Source organism: Ovis aries, chromosome 20 (assembly GCF_016772045.2).
Source record: "Ovis aries strain OAR_USU_Benz2616 breed Rambouillet chromosome 20, ARS-UI_Ramb_v3.0, whole genome shotgun sequence".
NCBI lineage: Eukaryota > Metazoa > Chordata > Mammalia > Artiodactyla > Bovidae > Ovis > Ovis aries.
In genome coordinates this window covers 18,271,025-18,295,910 of record NC_056073.1, presented here as the reverse complement: position 1 = coordinate 18,295,910, position 24,886 = coordinate 18,271,025, and the positions used below count along the sequence as shown (strand labels likewise).

General features: G+C 38.3%; 1 protein-coding gene across 5 annotated transcripts in view; it reads left to right on the top strand.

The window, feature by feature from the left end:
• The window catches only part of SUPT3H (SPT3 homolog, SAGA and STAGA complex component), a 401,575-nt gene that overhangs the window by 316,379 nt on the left and 60,310 nt on the right, over positions 1–24,886 (top strand). For 3 of the 5 annotated variants that reach the window (XM_015102735.4, XM_015102734.3, XM_015102732.4), the window contains exon 11: positions 4,378–4,488. In XM_015102735.4, coding sequence (XP_014958221.1) covers positions 4,378–4,488 — 111 coding nt within the window. Of the gene's footprint in view, positions 1–4,377; positions 4,489–16,892; positions 16,983–24,886 lie in introns of all 5 variants that reach the window. The other 2 variants (XR_009597733.1, XR_009597732.1) reach the window with 1 other exon arrangement.

The window sequence follows — 24,886 nt, the reverse complement described above, 5'->3', positions numbered from 1 at the left end:
TATGACCAACCTAGATAGCATGTTGAAAAGTAGAGACATTACTTTGCCAACAAAGGTCCGTCTAGTCAATGCTATGATTTTTCCAGTGGTCATGTATGGATGTGAGAGTTGGACTATGAAGAAAGCTGAGCACTGAAGAATTGATGCTTTTGAACTGTGGTGTTGGAGAGAACTCTTGAGAGTCCCTTGAACTGCAAGGAGATCCAACCAGTCCATTCTGAAGGAGATCAGCCCTGGGATTTCTTTGGAAGGAATGATGCTAAAGCTGAAACTCCAGTACTTTGGCCACCTCATGAGAAGAGTTGCCTCATTGGAAAAGACTCTGATGCTGGGAGGAATTGGAGGCAGGAGGAGAAGGGGACGACAGAGGATGAGATGGCTGGATGGCATCACTGACTCGATGGACATGAGTTTGAGTGAACTCCAGGAGATTGTGATGGACAGGGAGGCCTGGCGTGCTGCGATTCATGGGGTCGCGAAGAGTTGGACACAATTGAGTGACTGAACTGAACTGAACCTTTCACTTGCTCTGATCGGAGATACATATTACTCCTCTGTTACACCTCTGTAGAATCTAATGTATCAAGTTTAACAGAAGATGTAGTGGTGAAAAGAGTAAGAGAGTTATCTGAGATCCCAGGTCCTTCTTAAATATTACATTACCTGGCAAGGGGAAAGCTGAGAAAGGATTTTTTTTTTTAAGTTGTTTCTTCCCAACAGGTTTTATGTTGGGAAGAAAAGAGTCAGATAAGAGATCCTGGGGCAACCGAAGTTTCAGTGTAACTTCTTGTAGGGCAGTTGAGAGTTGAAACTGTTGAAGAATTTTATTCAGTTCAAGCCAGCAAGGACGGAAGAGGGACAATGCTCAGATACAGGAAGTTTGGAAAACTCCATGCGATACTTCATCTTCCAGCGTTGAGCAGCAGCTTCTGAATAAAAAGACATAACTGACAACGAAATGGAAGACTCCAAGAATGGAATATGAATACAGCCAGGGGAGGGGCACCTGACGTATGAAGAAGAACTTTACCAAGCACCTCGTTCTTGACTTTAGGAAATTAGTTTAGTCCCCACAGAAATTCTGACAAATACACTATAGACAACAAGATTCAGTATTTTGTCCAACATGTGGGTTTCATTTTTGAAAATTTAAAGAATATTCCAAGATGTGGGCTCAAGCAGAATGAGAAAGCTAAATTGGTATATAAATCTAACAGTCTTCATATGTATTTATAACATAATATTTTTATTAGTGTAGCAAATACATAAATTTAATGCTAATCCTTCTGTAACAGTTTTGAAGACTGTTAGAAAATTTATGAAGTCACTGCTGAAGTAAAAATTCTAAACTTGATATGAATTTTGAACTTAGATTACTAGTACTTTGGTGAGGGAAGGGATGTTTACAGAAATGAGAAGGTATTTTTTGAGGTGAAAGCAATACTGTAGACACAACATTTGAGATTTAAAGATTTCCTTGCAAAGAACTCGATGGGCAAATCAGGAGGGTGCAGAAGTGCATGTGGTAACTTATGCTGGTGTTTGCAGTGGCTTAATTGTAGCAGATAAACCAGAAACTGGCAAAATAGAAATTTTAATGACATTTTTCACAAAATTGAATATTCTTATTTTTATATAAGGTGAAGTGAAGTGAAGTGAAGTCGCTCAGTCTTGTCCAACTCTTTGCGACCCCGTGGACTGTAGCCTACCAGGCTCCTCTGTCCATGGGATTTTCCAGGCAATAGTCCTGGGGTGGATTGCCATTTCCTTCTCTAGGGGATCTTCCCAACCCAGGGATCGAACCCGGGTCTCCCTCATTGTAGACAGACACTTTACTGTCTGAGCCACCGGGGAAGTCCTTTATATAAGGTAACTTCTTCTTTTTAGCAATGATAACATGATTCAAACAGGATGGCTTACTTGCTGCCATCTTACAAATAGTGGCCACAAGTGGTTTCTAATTTACACTTCCTTCTTCAGTGTTCTGAAGTCGATTGGATCTCCATGCCAGAAGTTCTGGGAGATTTTGACCAACATATTCTATACCAAAATCAAACTTACTTGGGAAAATAAAGGAAGAGTCCCTCTTCAATGGCCATGTAGCAAAGAAATAAATCCACTTTTCAGGGAGAAAGGAGCTTTCACAGAGAAGAGCGCTGGAAGAACCCCTTACCCCCTTAGTCTGCAGGATATTGCCCTCTTAATGTCCCCGTGTTGTATGGGGTTGGCCAAAATGTCCGTTCTGGCTTGTCTATAAGATCCTGATCAAACTTTTTGGCCAGCCCAACTCACAGAAGAGTCTTTAGCCTCACCAGGTACTTGGTAATTGCATTTATTCTAATATACTCCAGTTGGAACAAAGTACTTGGGATAGAATCAAGAAAGCATTTTTTCTTTTTAAAGAAAAACTGTGTGTGCACTTTTATATGAGTGCCAAAGTGAGGGGTTAAGATAATTTAATCCTTGTTATTGTGGGCACAGCAGTTATGTTATTTAGGGTATTGTTGGAATGAAATTGAGAAAGATACTCTAGAGTATATTCCTATTTGGCTTATTTCAAATCTTGTTAAAAATAATTAAAAATAATCAAGCTCTCGTTTTATATTTTAGTCTTATTTCAGGTTCAGCTTGAATAATTAGCAGATGCTCTTTGTAGGAATGTTTTAATTACTAGTTCATAATAATAATAATAATAAAACACGCAAAGGGCACAAAAAATATATTTAAAGGGCACAGAAGGATATACAGTGAAAAATGTTTCTTCTAACCCGTATGCTCCAGATACCCATCTGTACTCCAAGAGAAAGAAATTCTGCACTGTTACTAATTTTCAGGGTGTCTTTGCAGAAATAACCTATGCTTAAATGAGCATATACTGTTCAGCCTTTAAAAAAAAAAAGCTGATAAATGGTTATCCAGTTGTACACATGGCATTTTCTCGAACAGTGTGTCTTATAGATAGCTCCATAGGAATCTATATGGAGCTGCCTCCTTCATTATGGTGGTTGCTGTGGTTTCTGTTGCATTGAATGAATGTATCATAATTGATTTTATGGTTCTCTCCTTGATGAACATTTGCTTCATTAATTCAGATAGTACAGCAGTGACTATCTATCTAGCTATCTATATTATTTTTTGCCTGTATAGTATATATCTGCAGGATAAATCCTTAGAAATCATGAAATTGTTGGATCAAACATGGTTGTATTTTTTCATTTTGATGAGATTTGCCATTTCACTCTCAACAGAGGTCATGCTGAATATACCTCTATAAGGAATTCTGAGAATGGTACTTCTGCAATGAGAATGATAAGTAATACATGGGCTACTATTTCTTTCCCTTGATTCTTTAATGTTGATGACTTGGCATCTGGTACCTACTGCACTTTTAAGTAAATTAGCTTATCATTTCAAGAACACGGATGTGCTGTTTTTAATTTAAATAATAACCTACTGCTGTTGATAGCTAACATATGTCAGGCATTGTTCTAAGAGTTTAAACATATCAACTCATTTAATTTTCACAGCAACCCTATAGAACAGTTAAAATTATTATCCTGTTTATAGATAAGGAAACTAAAATACAAGTATCGTACATGACTTAACAGAACTGGTAACTGAGATGGCTGGGATCTAGACCAAGGTATTTGAGAAGCCAGAACCTACAACTAAATCACAAACATATAATACCTCTGTTTCATTTGTTTAAAATCATGTTACATCCATTTCTTGAGTTGAGATCCATACTCTTATTGCAAATAATCTTTTTCGTTCTTGTGTCTTTGTGTACTTTCAAACCTATCTTTTACAGATGAGGCAGATTAAAGTAATAGTTTCTGTTTTATTTTGTTTTTGCACAGAGGACACTTAGAAAACTAGGAGCCAAGTTGAAATGATTTTCTATGACCATCCCCTGTATTATAAATAAATATATAGCAATTTTACATTTTTTATTTTAAAATTGATGACTTTCAGGTTATTTCAGAAATACATCCAACAAGCTCCCAAGAAACATTTATAGTAATAAATGTTTGTTTAAAAAAATAGCTTCCTGTAGTTCTTTCAGCAAGCTCACATGACACTTTTCAACCGCTCACAACTGGCTCTATTCTCCTGTACCTTGACATGCAGGCCTAGGTGAAATATTGGGGGCATAAAAATTGCATTTGGTTGGTCTGCTTGGAAGGGGTCATGTAAAAGTCATCTTTGATTTGCTAATGGAATTTTTTTTTGTTAGATGTAGTATATGGCAGCACTGATGTGCATCCTAAGGGGAAAAACCGTCCATTTTATAAAAGTTTATTTTCATATTTTATACACTGTAGTTGTGTTGTGTGTTTTTGATTTAGTAACAATTTATGTGTTTTTCTGTCGCAGAGCACTGCGGCCTGTGGTGTTGAGGCTCACAGCGATGCCATCCAGCCCAGCCACATCAGAGAGGCCATCCGACGCTATGGCCACAAGATTGGCCCCCTTTCCCCATTCACAGTACGTAATAACAGAGTTATAAAAAGTTATATTTATAATCTGAAAGAATTTTGATTTTCAAGTGGTCAAATGAAGCAGCAGTGGAATTGTTGAAAGCAATTTGTGGTAGCTGTAATTTTGTTGTATAAAAGTGGCATAATTCTCTTGGGAAATAAGAGTTAGTCATTTTTGTCTCTTTTTGGAAGAACAGTTTTTTTCTCTACAAAATATTATTTTCTTTCAATTACAAATTATGCTTTTTTTTTCCTTGGGGCTTATATTTTCTATTTTTCAAAGCTTAGGTTTATAAAACTTTTTTTGTCAAATTATATGTATCCAAATATTGCTAGAAGCACTTTATATTTTAAAATTGGTTAGATTGGCAATACCACTTCTATCAGATGTTCTGCTCCTAAACATACTTTGAGTTGGAAGAAGAAGAAATGATTTCGCTACTGGCTTTGAAGTAGGCTGAAAGGCAGACAGTCTTCCACATCTTCAAATGGTTTTAAAGCTTATAATCAAGGTTTGTTTTTTTTTTTAATGGAGAATTAAAGACTTTATATTTCAACAGCCTAAAGAAAGAGTGTGTGTATGTGTGTTAATTAAATGCTCATCTTATGGCTCTTTTAAGAAAAATCTTTATTCATGTTAATATAACTTTCTCCAAGTCCTTCTCTGTTTATAAGGCATTGGTTTGATTTTCAGAAAGCTAGGTTTGGTTTATGACTAAAGCACAGTAGAATTCACCATTTATTTCACTTTTTTGTATTCGCATCTGCTTTAACATACTAAAGCAGAATACGTATGTGTAACATTACACATACATACGTACATAGCATATGTTTTTTCCTGAGTGGATTTTGCTATTATTTGTTGATAGAAGTCATAATTTCTTCTAAATTATCTCATCATCTTTTTTCTTGTGTTTCAGTTAAAGAGAATGCTTTCTTAGCATTCTTTGTTTTCATTGATTATTGTTAATCATATGCATTATCAATATGACTGCAAGAATGTATCAGAGCTTCTTTGTCTAGAAGCTTTCTATAATGGTGACAGTTATTTCCACTTCTGGTTAATGTATTAAATATGTCATATATGTGATTCATATTTATATTAATATAAAAAGCAGTGTATCCTTTTGCATGAGTGTTTCTAGGTTATTTACAATTGAAAGAATGAAGTCTGTATCTCTTGTTTTATTTTTTTCCTACATGACAAGTGAGACTATTTTAAGTGATTAGCCAAAAGGAAGATGAGATTTAGAGAAATATGAGTTGATTGGAAGAATTTAAAAACCAACTGAAATTGAAAGAACCAATTTATAACAAAGGATTAAAATTTTCAGATGCATAGATAAGAGCCAAATAATGACTAATAGTCTGAGGCAATGGAATAGAGAGAGAAGAAAAAGGCAGAGTTGATAATAATCTAGAACTAATTAAAGGGTAGCAAAGAGCTACAGGGATTTTGAGAAATAACCTAAAATGGTTTCTAAAAGTAATGGGTAAAATTACATAAAGGAAAATGTATCTACTATAAGGGGAAATCTCCTAATCATAAGGTCTGTGATGTTTCTTCAAACGAAAGTGGTGATGGTGGTAAGCTCCTTAATTCTTCAGGTTTTTTTTGTTTTTAAAAACACTGGTCAGATCACTTGAGAACCATCTTGGCTGATGACACTGTGTGTCTGTGTATAAATATATATTCATTCCTCTGTATCTCAACCTGATGATCATGTATTGTTGCTTTTATAATCCAAGATTGTAGTATATGGCAGGAAATATACTTGAAATATTCAGAATATATATATATATATATATTCAGATATAGTTTAAGCTGATTTTTGTCTAATAAACATATAATCAATATGGTTTTTTAAACTAATAATTCAATGTAAAAGTGCTTAGTGTAAATAGATCTGGAAAATAGAATGAATAAGCCATGATCTTGAAGGCCCGCTTAACCACTGCCAGAGCAGATGAACAGAGTCAACAGAGATGGGAAAGAAGGCAGCACAGGCAGACACTGAGTCTTCTTCACGCCTCAGGCCTTGAATGGTCTACTCCATTACGGGGACTGTAAGGATCTGCCCAGCCCACAGGGCAATATATCCACTCCATTGTCTATCATGAATAGTAGGACTAGGCAGTATTATGTATTACAGTACATAAGTCTGCCTTTTAAAGTTAAAAATTCTCTTTAAAGTAGAATAGATTTGCAGACTACATATGCTAACAGTGTGAACACCAGTCCTGGTTCCCTCATACTTTCACCTGCTAAGAGGAGACGCTCCTGATGCTGGAGGATGCTGATGCTGAGTTCCCTGATGTCCACTCCCTGAGATGATATATGATGCTGCTTTAGGGACACTTTGCTTCCTGGGCTTTGGGCTGTGGCTCCTAAAAGGAGAGGAGGCATGTGGGCTGCGTCTTTAGCAAGCTTAGACTGGACCTAAATTATGCAGAAAGGCTGAGCTAACTTACCTCCAGTATGAAATTTCCTTTGTAAACTAAAATCGCATTAACAGCTAGTTTGTATTTATGAAACATAGAGATTCTGTCTTTGCAGCATGTCATTCTGTACATAAAGTGCTTGTCTAATGATGTATATAAATGAGATACCTCATTTAGACTACCCATAGCTTGACTGATGTATAGCTAATTCCTAAAACTATGAGACTAATTTGGAGAATTAAAATGACAGCCAGTGGGTTACTTGGAAACTGAATTCCAGCGTCAACCAGTAAAGCCAAAAGCATTCTGCTTTTGATGTGGCATCATTCTGTCCTCTACTGTGTGACTTGTGAAATGATTGTACAAATTTACACCATTACAGATTTCAGGAATACAGTTCATTATACGAAGAATTGAAAGTGAATTCTTCCCCTTGGGAATAGTTGGCTGAAATGGTAGAAGAAAGGAGTGATTAAAGCCGTGTAAGGTGGAGGGGAGAAAGGAGTACAGCAGTGCTTTGCACTGAGGAGCCGCTGGGTTGGAGAGGGAGGGGACAGTGTGACCGAAACAGCAGTTTCCTGCCATTCATACGAGGGCTGTGGAGACACTTCTAAACCTCCAGTCCCCACGCAGCCAATTACAGCTATATTGCCTTTGGCATGTTGGTTTTCCTCGGTGACTTCTTTCTTTTCAGTGTTTTCATTTATTCTCAATCCTTTGCAGAAGATCAGAAGAGAGTATCGTACCTAGAAGCTAAAAGATTAACTGAGATTAAGTTGAGGTTAATTTAAGTTAGGTTTGTTGTTTTTTTTTTTTTTTTGCAACTTTTCCCATAGCTGTATGCCTGATCTTCTCTGGTGGTGACTTAGCTTCTGTATCTATATGAAATACTAAAGAACATTTAAAAGGACTAGTTTACCTTTTTTAAATTATTGATTTTTCCTAAATGATTCTGAAAATCACTTCAGAGCCTGCAATTTGTAGTCATTACAGTACTTAGCAAACTGGGGTATCCTGAGACATTTTGATGCTTGTCATCTTATCCTTTGACTCATTGTAGTTGGCATTATGTGAAGTTATATTGCATGGTGATTGACCCTAGAACCAAACGGCCAAGATTAAGATCCCAGCTCTGCACCTACTAGCAAAGTAGCCTTAAGGAAGTTCCTTAACCTCTCTATGGCTCAGTTACCTCATCTGTAAAATGGGCTTAATAATAGAACATACTTCATGATAGAATCTAAGGGGCACTGTGAACTTGACAAGTGACAAGCTCTTAATGTATTTCATTAATAATAGTGGAAGTAGCAGTAATAGCTGGAGTATATTTTCTAAAAAAGAATCAGGTAAAAATACAAATGGAGTAAAGTAGAAACCATTTCCCCCACCACCAAACACAGATACACACACACAGAAGCCTCACTTTGTAATCCTAGAAGAAACTAAAATTTGAATTATAATGTGACTTCTTTACAGACTTATAGTTTATACCATCAAGATGTAAACACTACTTAAAGATTATTGTCCCTGGGAATAAATGAATGTTCATTTTCACTTTTTGAGTTAATCGTGCTTGAAGAACATTAATAGTTTGTTTGTTTTTTTACCACCACTCTCATATTGAAAGACAAGGTCTCAGCAACTGAGTGTCCATAGTTTCCACTTGATTTTTGCTTACAAGTTAGGTTTTGCTTCCTAGCTCCTGTGAAATAGAAATCTATGGAACAAATGGCACAGCCTCAGATTTATAAAGCTTCATCAAATTCAGTTTATATGAATTTATATATTTGTGTAAATTATTGTAAAAAGGTTTTCAGAGGCTGTTGTATATATCACAGTTGGTATAATTTTTAAGCATAAATTATTACTAGTCTCATTTTTCTCACTTTTTAAAATTTCCTCAGTTTACCAATTATGCAGATAATGCTAGTATGTTAGAAAATTAAAATACAAAAACGTAAAGGATAAAATAAAACTTATATTAAGAAACTTTTAGGGCCTTAAAAAAACAGTATAGCAAAAGCTTTAAAGGAGTTTTTCTATCAGACAGTTAATTGGTACTTAATTGTTTTAATTGAATTTAATTGTGTAACAGAAGAGTCTTGCAGCCTAAAGATTCAAATGCTTTTGGTAATGGTTTTTTTTTTTTTTTAATCTTAGAATATTCTTTTTCAGGTCAAAGGACAAGAAAGCATTTTAAAATTTTGTGAATGAAGTAGATTTTACAATTAGAGCATTTTGGTTTTTTCTCTTGAAGAAAATACCTGCAAAGAATAACTCAGTGGACTGTGTTATCTGTCACTAAAAAGATGGTCAGACATGTGTTTTCTCTAGATCCTGGCTGTGTACAAGCAGTGGGTGGTGCCCTTGGTTACCGCCTCTGAAGCACAGTCCCAGTGCTCAGTGAGAAGTGCTGGAAATGGCTGACAGAAAACCGGGTCTGTAATTTTGAAAGCCAGAGAAGGCAAAGTATGTACACCAAGGGGATGACATAATCCCATGTGTAATGCCTATATATGTTAGTTTCTCCTGAATGATATTCACAGTGGAAAACTCTCTCACCCCTCACCCTCCTGAACTTACACATTACCGGGTGGCTCTCCACTGAAGCAAAATAGTAAAACTAAAATTTCTCATTTAAGCATGGTCATTTATATGAATGGTACCTAAGTGTGTCCCTAGAAGTGAGCGGCTTCAAAACCCACTCGGCTGTCTTAAATTGTGAGACATTTGGCTGAGCATTTTAAAACTGGCTAAGAAAAGGGCTCCCCAGGTGGCTCAGTGATAAAGAACCTGCCACCCAATGCAGGAGATGAGGGTTCAATCCCTGGATTGGGAAGATGCTCTGGAGAAGTAATTGGCAAACCCACTCCAGTGTTCTTGCCTGAGAAATCCCATGGACAGAGGAGCTTGGCGGGCTATAGTCCATGGAGTCACAAGAGTCAGAGACGACTTAGTGACTAAACAGCAACAAAGACTTGAGAAAGTCATTTAATTCAGTCTCAGAGAAGCTTTGCCTTGTACCCAGTGGCACCTTGTAAGTGAATGACCCGGCTGGCTCTGGCATCCAGCCTCTCGACTCTTAAGCTGACTACTCTTCCCTTGTGGCCATTTACTTTGATGTGTTATGTCTATTAGGGATGCTGGAGATGCTCTCATATCATTGGTTCTTCAGAAATATTCACAATAGACAAATAAGTCAAAAACAAGAAATTTCCTTTAAGAATTCCTCATGTTAAACTTTTAAAAACAGAAGTGGCATAGCAGATTGCTTTGACTATTTTGATCTGGAATTTCACATTCGTGAATAATTCTTATGTCTTGAGCACATAAAATTTGTCTGCATCTTATGTGTTCAACCTGGAAAATAAAATGTTATAAAATATTAATTTTTAAATGTAAATACCAAGTAGAAATTGGGGATGAATTCATAAATATTTTTTAAGAATATTTTTTAATTGGAAGTAAAAATTTCTCAGTATATTTTGTGTAAGTACTAAATCTGTCACTAGGTTGGAGCCAAGTACGTTTTCATAGGTATGGGCCACTGGTTCTCAGAAAGAAAATTTGATGTGTGGCATATTTACCATCATCTGGGGCTTCCCAGGTGGCACTAGTGGTAAATAAGAATCTGCCTGCCAGTGCAGGAGACGCAGGTTCGATCCCTGGGTTGGAAAGATCCCCTGGAGGAGGAAATGGCAACCCACTCCAGCCTTCTTGCCTGGAAAATTCCATGGACAGAGGAGCCTGGTGGGCTACAGTCCATGGGGTCGCAAAGAGTTGACATGACTGAGCATCTGAGCGCACACACACACATATTTATCATATAAGAATAACCTAAAATTGAGCATTGTTTAGAAAAGGGGTAAATTTTTAAATTTAGTTTTTAATTTTAAAATAAAGTGGGGCAGAAATGTTAATTACAAGATTTATTATGTCAAATTATGTGAAATAATGGTTTCTTTAGGTCATAAGCAGTTGAATATTAGAAATCTAATGATTCAACTAACACAGTATTCACTTGAGGGTTACTTAGGGAGAGAATGTTTGAAATGGAATAATGAGAATACTAGAAAACTTCTTGAGAGGTAGTCATTAGAATCAGAAAAGTATTAGTTGATTAATAACATACAATATTTGTTAGGAACTTTTCATTTACTTTGTGTTATTCTTACAACACAGCAAGATGAGTGTTGTTTTCCCCACTTTATAGGTAAGAAAATTGATATTTAGAGAAAAATCAGGTAACCAGCTTAAGATTACATCATGACAAGAGCTAAATAGAAATACTCTGTGGCTCACAGGGATCACAGGCTTCAGTGAATCCTCGCTAATCTTCCTCATTAACTCTCTTTTTGCATATTGGCCTCTATTCTTAACTATTTAAGTGGTCTTATTGTGAAAATGTGAAATAGCATTTCTTCAGCTACATTGCATAGAAGACAAGTGTTCCAAGAGGAATTAAAAGATGCTCCATAAGAGAAGGGTTTCTTTATCAAATATTCCAGAAATCTGATTGTTATACGTAGAAGATCCACTCTGAAAATCTCATTCAATAGGAATAGAGAAGATGTTTCAAAATCAAAGTTATGTTGTAACATTATATTCATCACAGTATCTACTTTATTTCCACATTTTATTTTATTTACATTAAGCGTTAAGAAATTTCACAAATATAACAGTTTTTAATAATGATCAACACAAACCTGTAATCGTCTTGCCTCAAAAGAGAAATACTAAGAAATTTTTGGCTCAAAAATTGTTTCACTAACAATATCTAATAAGTGGTGACATTTTTAAACTGATTCTATTTAAAGGGAATCAATATATGGATTTCTTATTCAAGCATAACTCTTCATGGTTTTCTAGAAATATTTTTAAGGTGTCTTAAAACTTATGTATAAGCTATTTAAAGTGAAAGTGCAACTCACTCAGTTGTGTCTGACTCTTTGCAACCCCATAGGCTATACAATCCATGGAATTCTCTAGGCCAGAATCCTGGAGTGGGTCACCTTTCTCTTCTCCAGGGGTTCAAAGTTTCAGGGTCGGATTTGTTTGGCTTTGTCCCTTGAAGCCAGATTTGGTGAATTCATTACCAATACTTTTTCTGCTGTTGTCACAACGTCTTATTCTATATTGCTAAGTAGAGTTGGCATAATCATGTTATATGTTTACTTAATGTTTCTTAGTCATCAGACAGCGTTCAGGGAGAAGGGACAAGAGGTCTTATGTCATCTGAGCATTCTGCAGTAATAACTTAACATTGGGACAGCCCATGAATTTGTCTACAAAGAGTTACCCAGTTCCATTTTGAAAAATTCTGGTGTTATTAACAGCTGGTTTGTCTCTTCAGTAAACAGGGACATTTTGCTTTTTATCTGCCTTAATATCAGCAGTAAGAACCTCACACTTATTCAGCATGGGCTGTATACACTGTATGCGAAAGGTGGCATACTGACTTGCGCAGTTTTCCTTATTTACTTGGACTGCTTTGAATATCAAAACAAACAAAAACCTGAAAGGCCAGAATTCCAAGACATAGCTTCCTAAACAACAAAACATTTACAAGAAGTTCAGATATAAAACACAAGATGACAGAACCTTTATTTTGAGTAGCACAAAAAATTATAAATGGGCATTCACATCAAACATCTAAGAGGCCCCTAGAAATCCTACAGAGAATCCTAGAATTTTTAGGAAAATAATTTGAAAAGGAGACAATCAGAGTTCTCTAGTGGGGGTCATGGATTTGAAGTAGTTTAAGAAGTTAACTTATCTCTATTCATTGTAAAAGGCAGGCTGTATGGTGGAGACTAGAGGAAGAATTTGAAATGAGTGCAAGGAAGAAGCAGTAATTGACAACTAAGAAGCTTTTTGAGCAGAATATTCTAAAAGGACCACATCTTGAGACTTGAATGTGTTATTGTAGTTCCTAGGTTTTTGCAATCTTCTGAGAGAATGGAGAGAGAATAGAAAAATATTTTGAGTGACTCCTGGCAGGAAATTATTTTTTCTTTTAAAAATTCACGGGATTCTTTCAACTCATAAATTCATGAAAGCAGCAAAAATATTAGTTGGGAGGAACTAAACTAAGCTGAGATATTTCTGAGCTTAAAAAGTATGGCCTAAAAATGGCAAGAAATTTTCCTTTTAAATCTATAAATAAGATTGTAAACATTGAGTTAGACATAAACTCAGTATATTAAATTGCCAAGGTTCATCTAGCAAAAATATCATTTAAATTTTTCAGTTAATATTTTATATCTAAAGTAGATGAATATTAGAGAAGAACACATTAGTTTTATTGGGGTAGATTCTTTATTAACCATTGCCAGAAACATCTAACAGTCATAGCGTGTTTGGTTTAAGTAAAACATTCGTGTACTGTTTTATTGATAGTGTGACAAAAATTCCCTCCAGACAACCATGATGAGAGCCTGTTGAAGTGGAGATGATTTACTTTTTGATGATTTCTTAAATAGGGTTACATACTTTAGTCACCCAAATACAATCATTGAACTGTCACTTAATTTACTGATGTCGTTGCAGAGTTAATTCCTACAACATAATAAGTGGATTGTTTTTAGTGGAAAATTTACACCTTCCAAAAATGAAACTGATACCTGGGTCTTATTGTGCCCAACATATATTTAAGGCTGTATGCAAGGTAGGAAAAAAAATGCAGGAAAAAAATAATTATGCCTTGTTTTCCTGACTGGTGTTTTAATTATGATTTGATTTAAACCAAATCCCCCAGGCTGTGTATGCACAGATCAAATATTCCACTCCCACACACCGCCTCTGCATGACCCCAAGCTGTGAGAAGAGAAAATTCATAGCCCATATGTCAGTCAGATGTTAATTCTTGCCCTGGCACCTGGAGAGGCTCTCCCACCTGACTGGAGTGCGTTTGCAGTTCTGGGCGTATACCCAAGATATGGAGTAGGCTCTCCAGATCTGGAAGTATTTTGGCTGATGAGTTGGCAGAGGTCACGAGGGCAGAGCCCAGGGTCAGGTTCTGAATTTGCCCAGGTGCATTCAAGGTGACAGTCGGGCAACTGTGCCCCTGCTGAAAAGACCAGGGAAGGAGTATCTGAGTTGCCTCTCTGGCTTCAGAAGTTCACAGCCCGACCTGCCTGTTCCTGTCAATTCCAATTCAAACACTCATGCAGATTTTATAGTTTCCAGGAGAGAAGTTAAGGACTATTTTTCTGGCCCTGATTTAATTCTGCATTCCTGATCTAACCTGAAACACCCATTCTCATATGCTGGACTAATTAGGTTAAGAGCGTAATAAGTAAATAAGTTGTAGTTGACAAGCATTCCTCCTTGAAGCAAGCTTTTGGTGTTTAACGAAAAGACAGGGGGTGTGGAGAAGAGGAGAGAAAAGAAGAGAGAGGAGAGGAGGAAGAAGCAGGCCCGAGCTCCACACTGTGCTTTTCTCTGAAGCCACTGTCTAAAGATGGTATTAGGAATTGATCCTCATGTGAGTGAATGAACCTCACTTCCGGTTTTGGTGACAGCAGCATCTTGCACCCACACAACCGGTTTGCAAGTGGATAAAGGCAGAATGAATAAGGAGGCAAGACTGCACTGCTACAAGTCAGTCTGTCATCCGCCAGCGCTGGAAAGGCAGCTCGAAGTATATGCCTTCCTGATAGCATGAGCTACCCTTCACATGCAAAGGATAGCACTTGCTTTCTTGGTTTGGTTTAGATAGTAACCGTTCATCTGATAGAATCCTTATTGGTACGATTGAACCATGATTTAGAAGTGGAAGTGCTGCTGGTTAACATCCCCACATGGCCTGAGATCCTTATAGCTCTGGGATCTCCATTTAATAGTTCAGTAAAAGTTGCTAAACGTGTATTAAAAATCTGTTGAAAGGGGGCTATACTGTATGGAGATGAGTAGCTGGATGTTCCATGTAGTGAAGGAGATGCTCAGCTGCGCGTGTAAGCCGTGCCCTGTGGTTGGTGTTGTGGGGGTAGGGTTGGGGGGAGGAACACACTGAAGAGGCCACTGTCCGCCTGAGGAAGTCAGGGAAGCTTCATTGAGCCACTAACATTTGAACTGAGTTTATGAGACGGAGGTGAAGGAAGTGAGTGAGAACTGTGAAAAGACAGCTCAGGCAGAAAGAACAGCAGGAATAAAATGAGGGAAAATACAATGTAGGAAGACAGAATGGCTGTTTGGACCAGGGCAAGGATCTGAGTCTGGAGCGCACTGGGAGCAGGTGAAGCGCTGAAGGTGGGCTGACGACAGTTTGAGGGGGATTTTGAATCCCAGGCCAGTTTATATGGACTTCATCACTCAGGCCAGTGGTTATCTAATCATGCTCTACAGAAACCCCAGATTAGTTTACAGGTCTTCTGCAGAATAATAAAGCATTTTCCCTAAATAGTACAGATCAGCTTTTATCTGTCATATGCATTGAGTTTTCGGGAAGATTTTATTGGAAAAATTTGTTTGTAAACAACAGGTATGGTCAGCAGAGAGCGATTTTAGAGTTTTTGAGCAAGGCATTCATATGAACAAACCTGAATTCTGGGTGAAAAAAAGAAAGTAACCCAGCTATGGGATGGAGGAGGGATTGGAGTTAGGAGATGTAATTGGCAAAGAGACTGATCAGATGGCCACCACAGTATTACAGGCCAGAAGACAGAACAGCCTCTGTCGAGACAGTGACACTGAGAGCAGAGAAGACGGGGCTCTATTCAAGAGATTTTTGCCATAAAGCAAAAGTAGAATGATGGAATGAAAGAAGAATAACAGATGACAAGTTTGTGATTTAGGTCAGTGCATAAAGCAGATAATTAGAAATAGTCTCAAGAATAAACTCTATACCCAGAAGCTTACAGAGAATTTGCATTAGCGTAAAGATTCAACAAGAAAACTAATTTCAAGGGGTTTTCCTTAGGGGAAGGAGGGGGAGCTCAATGCATGGCTCACCTGAACCTTTAAAAAATAAAAATACACAGGCACTATAACTTTGTTTGAACTTCTGGGAGTGTTTAGATATATAACCAGAAAGTCCCATGTATTATTATGCTGTTTGGGTGGACAAATTGACTTTCTAAGCCATTAATGAATTTGGTCATGCATTCCTGAAAGATGACTATAATCTGGCCAGATTTTGGAGATGTTTTCATCATTAAAGCCATGCCCCCAATAGCTTTGTGCTGGTACAAATAACCAGAGCATCTTTTTTCTAAATGTTGGTTAGTGGCTTCCATCTCTGTGTGAACCTGTTGTCTCCATCACCTCCCCCAAAATAAAGTCTCAGGGAAGTAATGGGAGCAGCGCTGACTCAGACAGCAGATTTTGGAGGATGATGGAATAAGGTACTGTTAGCCTTTTTACCTTTACCTAAATCCAGTGTTAGCAATGATGGCGATGCTTCTAAGTGGAGACGTGCCATGCTCAGTTCATCCTCACCCTACACTCCCTGCTCACCGACACAACCATCTGTAAGAAGCTCAGTCTCAGACTTCTCTGCCCTTCCCCGCTACGAGTCCCTCCTTCAGCTTTATGAAAGAAAACATTTCTTTCTGTGAAAGGTTTTTGTACACCCGCATCTGGAAGTGTTTATTTCAGTGGCATGTAAGCTATCTGTGGATTTAGTTAGCACCAGACCCCCTTTTGTATACTCCTGCCTTAAAAATTTTATAAATGATCTTATTGAATTGGTGCCAGTATGCACATGGTTTGGCTGATTGCTGCATATATCCTTTACCTGCCAGTCACCTTTGATTTACGTTCCTTCTGCTAAGCTTTTACTTTCCAAAAATGGTGCCACTGAACTGTCCTCTAAATCATCTTATTGGTTAAATTACTCCAAGACGAGCTGATATGTTTTGGGTTGCATACAGACAGATGAATTTATATCTTTTTGCCCTTACCCACTTCTAGTAAAGCCAGCCACTTAGGAGGGTTGGACGTGTTATGTCATCGATCTCTTTATTCCAGATGAATACCATCTGAAACACTGTGCCAAGACCAAAGTGACAAAGAGGTGTTCTTCAGCATCCCCTTCTGCCCAGAGACCTTCTTGTACACGTAAGCCTGTATCTTGAACTGAACCTGATGTGGGGACTTTTCATGGCTCAGAAAAGGGGAAATAAAGTCTCTCAAACAATAAGTAAACTTCATCAGAAAGATCGAGACTTTGTAGGCTCTACAAAGCTTTACTAACTTGTGAGTTTTATGGTGTTTCCTGGAGAAAAGCAGGTGGCTTGGCAGTTATTTTGGATTTTGGCTATTTGTGGTAATGGTTTTGAGGGGTTTCATATTTCTAAAGAGAGATCCTAAAAAGCTAGTTCCTAAGAGAGTTTGACAAAGTGATGCATCATTTTAAACTAATTTTCTAGGAGTTCACTGGTCACTGAATATGCCATTTAACTTGATCTTGCAGGTTACCAGCTCTCTCCATGGGGGTAATCTTAATACTTTAGAGGGTAATCTTAATCACTTAATATTTAATAACTGGGAAGGTTAGTATGCTGACAGAGTAAAGCAATACTGATAGAATTTAAAAATAGCTTTTCAGTTCAGTTCAGTCGCTCAGTTGTGTCCGACTCTTTGTGACCCCATGAATCGCAGCATGCCAGGCCTCCCTGTCCATCACCATCTCCTGGAGTTCATTCAGACTCACGTCCATCGAGTCAGTGATGATATCCAGCCGTCTCATCCTCTGTCGTCCCCTTCTCCTCCTGCCCCCAATCCTTCCCAGCATCAGAGTCTTTTCCAATGAGTCAACTCTTCGCACGAGGTGGCCAAAGTACTGGAGCTTCAGCTTTAGCATCATTCCCTCCAAAGAAATCCCAGGGTTGATCTCCAGATATGCAAATATCTAACTTAAAAAAGCTTTGCAAAGAATGACTTTTTTCTGTTCTATATGGTGATAGGGGAGTATTTTTAAATTTCACGATTATACTTGAAATGGCATGGAAGCATTTCAAATGCTTGGATTACACAGATCTCAGTGTCATAGCTCACAAACTGTTGGAAGCAAAAGATCGAGCTTCTAGGTACCTTTACTTCTGGTCCCAGCAAGCCTAGAGGTGTTTATTCCGAAACACTCAAGAGGCTTCATTTGTCCCCCTGAGAGTTTATGTGGCACTCCCTGTGTCCTGCCGAGGCGAAAGACATCTCAGGAGTTCACCAGTCAGTCACGCTGGCACAGCCTAGTCAGTCCTTCTCCTGGTGTGCTTTTCAGAGATGTGGGGGACTGCATGGGAAATCAGCGCCAGGTATGTGAGCCCAGTATTTGCATTAAACTGTCACTTCTATTCAAAATGTATATGTGTGTTTATGTAGTCTTTTTGACAGGTAGAATTTATGTGTATGTGCATGTATACACGTAAGTAGCCTCATTTTAAAACATTGTCTTCTAAGGGTTTTCAATGTATAATACCATTTCATCATTCCAACAGCCTAAAAGATAGTAGAATTAGGACTATCCTAAATAAATAAACATTAAAAGAATATCTTAAGTGAACCAAATTTCACTGACACCATTTCATGTTAAGTCACCAGTTGACGTTCTACTGTCTTTAATAGTTGGAGTCAGATGACTGGCCTGAACCCCCGTTTAATCAGTTATGAAAATGACTGGTTTTTTAGCAAATATTTAGTAGTAACACTTGAAAGTTCCTAGCACTATGCCTAAAACAGAGAACATGCTCCCCAAAGCAAACACGGGTTTTTTTGTTTAAATCATTGTCATCCTCGTAGAACACAGAAGTAGAAATGGCACGGCTAGTGTGCCCTTCTGAAAGGTGCAGAGGAGATCCAGTCTGACATGGGACTATGAGGCAGAGACCCAGACCCACTGATTGTCTTTCTTTGTAGCTTTCAGAGAATTCCCTGCTGTTTTCATGTCTATATTCACGTGTACAAAGTGGGTAATACTGTGCTCTTTATAGTTTCAGAGTATCTTGAGCTCCATGACCGCTGGACTCCTTTCCTGCCCCACATTTCTGCCCCTGTGTGGGCAAACAGGCCCATGTTGAGGACCATTTTACTTCCGGTGGTGGTGGCATTACTGACCACATATGGGAAGTGAGGCTTAGAAGCAAAAAGGGTATGGTAAAAAGATGAAAAGCTACAGAAATTGTGGGTTGCAAAAAGTGACTGCCAAAAGCTTTTCCAGGAATGAGAGCTTAGAGAAGTTGGAAGCTCTAGATTGAAAGAATACAAGATATAGTACATCGCAAACTGGCTTTAATTGCACGTTTCCAGCTTGAGGATCAAGAAAGGACCTTTACCTAGAAAGGTTCCTATTCCTGCTTTCACTGATTTCTAAATCCTAAACTTCAGATAGCAGTCACTGACCTCTCTTAAAATATGTCTTGTACCCATGTGAAAATTTAATTTCAAGGATCTGGGTGAAAGGATTCATAATTCAACAAAATCATTTGGTGATGATACTTTAAGTTGTAGTCCTGGTCCGTTGTCTCAGTCCATCTTAGTAGGACCTGCCTCCTTTAGTTTTTCAAGATAAATGAGAATTTATACTGTTTTTCTACAACCTTCTAAGAATTTAACTGTGAAATCACTGTTCCCAGGTTATTTCAGCATCCAACCCTTACACTCTTTTCTTCCAACCTAAACTGAGAATTTTTCTCTATTTCTCCTTTGTGGAAAGAAAAATACTATAATATTATATGAACAAACTCTGAGGCCCTTTCTAATTTTGGTAGCAGTGTTTCTCACAATTGCTTGGAAGAATTTTGTCACTGTCTCCGCTTTAATCTTGAGACAGCTTCTGTGTACGCCCATACTTCTTTTAGGGGTCAAGGTCTAGAGAAGGAAACCTTTTCACACTTGGATAGATCTAGGCCCAGGGAGCTCCTGGTGATTCAGGGTATGGTAGGAAGTGTCAAATCCCTCCTCTTCCTTATTTCTTTGACTCTCTCTGAACTGTTTTCTCCTTCAGAGACAAATTTTGAACCCAAGATATTTTGTATTTCCTGGTCTACCTACCCCCAGATAGACCAAGGGACTGTGTTTTAATAATTTTGTATCTCCCTTAGTGAATTACAATGGCCTTTGCTTATTTGGAGCTCATCATAAAAGATGGATGAGTGAATGGACAGATGAGCAAAATGATGGTCTGAAGAGAGAACAGCCTTCCAATGGACAAAGTCCAATCTTAATCTCCCTGGTCAGGTTTAGGCCCCTGAACTTGGTATATCCTGAACTGAATCAGTTCAGTTCAGTCACTCAGTCGTGTCCGACTCTTTGCGACCCCATGAATCGCAGCATACTAGGCCTCCCTGTCCATCACCAACTCCTGGAGTCCAACCAAACCCACGTCCATCGAGTCGGTGATGCCATCCAACTGTCTCATCCTCTGTCGTCCCCTTCTCCTCCTGCCCTCAATCTTTCCCAGCATCAGGGTCTTTTCAAATGAGTCAGCTCTTCGCATCAGGTGGCCAAAGTATTGGGGTTTCAGTTTCAACATCAGTCCTTCTGATGAACACCCACGACTGATTTCCTTTAGGATGGACTGGTTGGATCTCCTTGCAGTCCAAGGGACTCTCAAGAGTCTTCTCCAACACCGCAGTTCAAAAGCATCAGTTCTTTGGCACTCAGCTTTCTTTATAGTCCAACTCTCATGTCCATACATGACCACTAGAAAAACATGGATATTAAACAGTATATAGATCACTGCAGAGCCATAAAAATGATATGGTTGCTTCATTATTAGTATCCAGCATTAATCATTGATTCCCCTGGAATCTCAGGCAAAATCATGCCCAGGTCACCTCATGAGCAGTATCTATTTTAAAATGAATATTTTCAGCGGGTAATTATATACCAGATGTTTTGAAGAATCCTTGGGCACTGAGAGAGTATGAAGCTTAGCTCCTCGCATCATGCTGGAGCCATCATGGGAGCTGACTCTGAATCTTTGGCTGTAGCGCACAGACTCTGTACTCGTGGTGTGTGAGTTCAGCAGTTGCAGCATATGGTCTTAGCTGCTCAGTGGCATGTGGGATCTTAGTTCCCCAACCAGGGATCAAACCCTCATCCCCTGCGCTGAAAAGCAGATTTTTAACCACTGGACCACCAGGGAAGTCCTGACAACTTTCTTGCTTTGGGGGTATTTTTTGTTTTGTTTTGTTTTGTTTAAATCCAAGAAAGCATTGTCTAATTCTTGGGCTTTGGAGTTGGCCTTGTTAGAGAAAATCCTTCTTCATGGGTGAAGTCAGATTTTACTGGTATGGGTATTTTATGAGCAATTAAACTGATAACATTTAAGGTAGGCTACAGTTGATAGTCAATAGATAGGTTTTTTAATGACAGGAATTATAAATATGAAACTATCCCCTGATAGAGGTGGCACTGAATTATCACTATCCATTCAGGAAGCTTTTGACTGAAAAATTATAGGCACCAGAAATAACCACTTAGAAAACAAGATTTGAAGAACCCAAAATAGCCGAATTATTTGGAGATTAAGACACGGCTATTACTGAGATGATTATGAATTCCCAGAGACACAGCCTAACTTTTCTGATAAAAGTGCCTTTGTTAGTGGTATGCTGCTGTACAGTTTCAGACACATTTTTATGATACATTTTTATGCATGGCCATCAATTAGGAAAAGAGTCTAGACATCTTGTTTTCAAATTTGGAAGAACTGTTTTCTCATTGGATAACAGCTTCACATGCTGTCATGAAATATGTCAGGTTCCCACACAGACTGTAGTTGTCTGCATTCTTAGTGGGGAACCTTTCTCTTGCCCCGTTAAGAAATTCATTCCCAGCAGATAGTATTTTGTGCTATAAGGCTAAATAAAATCACTGGTCACCTGCGGTATAAAGATGCAGCTTCATATTACCTCACTGAAGGAGAAGTCGTCTTTCTTTTTATGCCAAAGAAAAGCAGACATCCACAGGGATGCTGCAATTCTGCTTTGAGAGAAATAAAAGAATTCTCAGGATTGGACTAACTTGGTGGCTCAGTGGTAAAGAATCTGCCTGCCAGTCGAGCCAATCAACAGGTTTGATCCGTGGGTTGAGAAGATCCCCTGGAGGAAGAAATGGCAACCCCCTGAAGTATTCTTGCCTGGGAGATCCCATGGATCGAGGGGCCTGGCTGGCTACAGATCATGGGGTTGCAAAGAATCAGATACGACTTAGAAAGTAAACAACTAAAGGATAGTAACAAAGGAAGAATAGCACAAATGAGTATGTCCTGACATCCTGCTGCCAGCTAAAAGGATGGTGGTTCCTCTCCAGAGGCAGACGGAGATAAGATCGGGAAGGAAGACAGAAGAAATCACCCTCCCATGTGTAATTAGGAAACCCACTTCTCCGCAGCCTCCATCTTTTTCCTGAGGGCTGTGTTTGGTCTGCCTCTTCTCACTGGGCAGGGAGATCAATTCCCCTGATGAACAAGGAAGAATCAAGTTCATGAGTAATTCTCATATTTTATTCAGAAGAAACCATTTTCCAGTTAATTAATTAAGCAGCTATAGTTTTGAATTCCTGGTATGTGGTTAGTGCCATGTTAGACACAGGAGAAGAGAGGAAGGAAAAAAATGAACACCTGCTGAGTGCCGGCACCTCTCACAGGAATGGGCACGCTGAGAGCCAGTCTTTATTTGCACCTCTGCCAACTACCAGCACCAATGCCTGAGACTAGAAAGAGAGCTTGAAGTTCAGTTGTAGGGAGGGCAGCAGTAACTCCCTCTTTAGATAAATGGTAACTTTACCTCATTGATTGCAAGTGCTTTTGGAATTCAGAGGGAACTGTATGGCTGGATTCATCAAGAGTCTCCCTCAGTGATTCTTGTGCGTCTTGGTGCTCTCCTAGGCCTGGTGGGAAGGCCTCCTGCCCTCGACCCCACGTTGTGTGCAGAACCTCCTATCACAAACACTGCTCAGGCCCCCTTCACCGCCACGCCCTGAGCCAAAAGGCAGGCACTAACGGATGAGTAAGCAGATGTGGTCTATGCAGACAATGGCCTGTTGTTCAGCCCATGAAGGAATGAAGTGCTGATTCTTGCTACCACATGGGCGAACCTTGGAAACATGCTAAGTGAAATAAACCAGACACGAAAGGACAGATATTACATGGCTTCACTTTTGTGAAATAGCTCAAAAAGACAAATTCACAGAGACAGAAAGTGGATTTGAAGTTTCCCGGGGTGGAGGAGAAGGAGAATTATTGTTTAATGGGTACAGACCTTTTGTTCGGAGTGATGAAAACTTTGGGGAAACAGTGGTGATAGTTGTTTAGTTTGTAAACATAATGCCACTGAATTATGCACTTAAAATGATTACAGTGGCGAATGTTTTGTTACATATATATATATATTTCTTTTTCACTGTCCTCACCCCCCAAAAAAGCAGCTGCTACCAAATGACATGAAGGTCTATGGATTGTGCTGTGGCCAGTCTTAGGTGGGTGTTATGTAAGTCTGAGTTGGAGGAGGATTTGAGCTGCATATGTTTTTAAGTAAGGGAAAAGGCAGATCCGCTCAGCAAATCCTTCTTCTCTTCATGTTCTAATTCAAGATTCAGTATATGCTCATAAACTGACACAGTGTCCACAGTGGTTGCCTGTGCTGGCTGAAAAAGAGTATGACTGGGGCTTCCCGGGCAGCTCGCGGTGAAGAGTTCACCTGCCAACACAGGAGGCATGGGTTTGATCCCTGGTCTGGGAAGACCCACACGCCATGGCACAGCTAAGCCCTTGCACCACAGCTGTCGGGCCTCTGCTCTAGAGCCTGGAAGCTGCAGCTACGAAGCCTAGTGCCCTAGAGCCTGTACAAATAAACTTAGAAACAGGATGACTCATATTACTCTTAAATTTGCTGATGTATATGTCTTATAGATCCAGATAATAAATGCATGAAACATATTAGTTTTTTCTGTATATTAGCAACTAATTAGATGGGCATTAAATATTCAAATTGCAAATATTTATTTTAATAAAATATATAATATGATTCCATTAAATTTTCAAAAAAACTAAAATAGAAATTTTAATTTTATTTAAATACTTTAAAAACATATCCATCATAATGGTATTCACACAACTGGTAAAGGAAAAGATATACAGGCTAGAATTCGGAGAAAATGCCAGTGGTGTTTTTTTTATGCTTTGTACAATGCAAAGTTTTTCGAATTTGTTACTATAAGTTGTGGTCACAACTCTGTCAAAAACAGTGACATTCTTTGGAACAATTTGAAGGTTACTTATGATTTTTTCTGGATGTACCCAAAGAAAGAACATCTTGATGAAATGGATATCAAATTTGACCTTGTAATCACTGTCAAACATATGGTGGGAATGCTGACTAAGAACAGGTGAAGTGATTTGACTTAATTTTGAGAAGGTATAAGATGAACCATAAAGAGACCAACACAAGTTTCTCAGATCAAGAATAAACCAAGGTCTTTGGAGGAAAATAAAATCAATTTTAAATTGCACTGTCCACAAGTTACTCGGTATGAACTGTTGACTACTATGAATAATACTAGCCAAAGCTTATGCAAAAGTTATATCTAAATTTGGCTGATTCACTTATTTTAAAAAGTTATTTTTTTAAGAGAAAATTGTTTTCTAAATCAAAAGCAGATTTGAACAAAGGAATAAAAATACTCACCTAATTATGAAGGAGAATTTTCACAAATCATCTTAAAACTGATTTCTGTAGAAAATATTTTCTGTTTATTATAGATCAGGGTTATTATTACAAGAAAATCATTTCAATGAATCTCTTATTTGTTTTGTTGTTATTTCTAGAAAAGTTATGTAAATTCTCTGGGGTGAGGAAGGGGATAAGCATTGTCTGAAAAAGCTTCTCACTTAATTTTAACTTGGGGAACAGTGTTTATTCATTTGACATATAAACTACATAGGGTAAGCAGTTGTGTCCAGCAGGACATGTAGTGGAGAAACTTTGGAAGAAGCTGTCAGATTGGGAAGCAGGGAGAGAAGC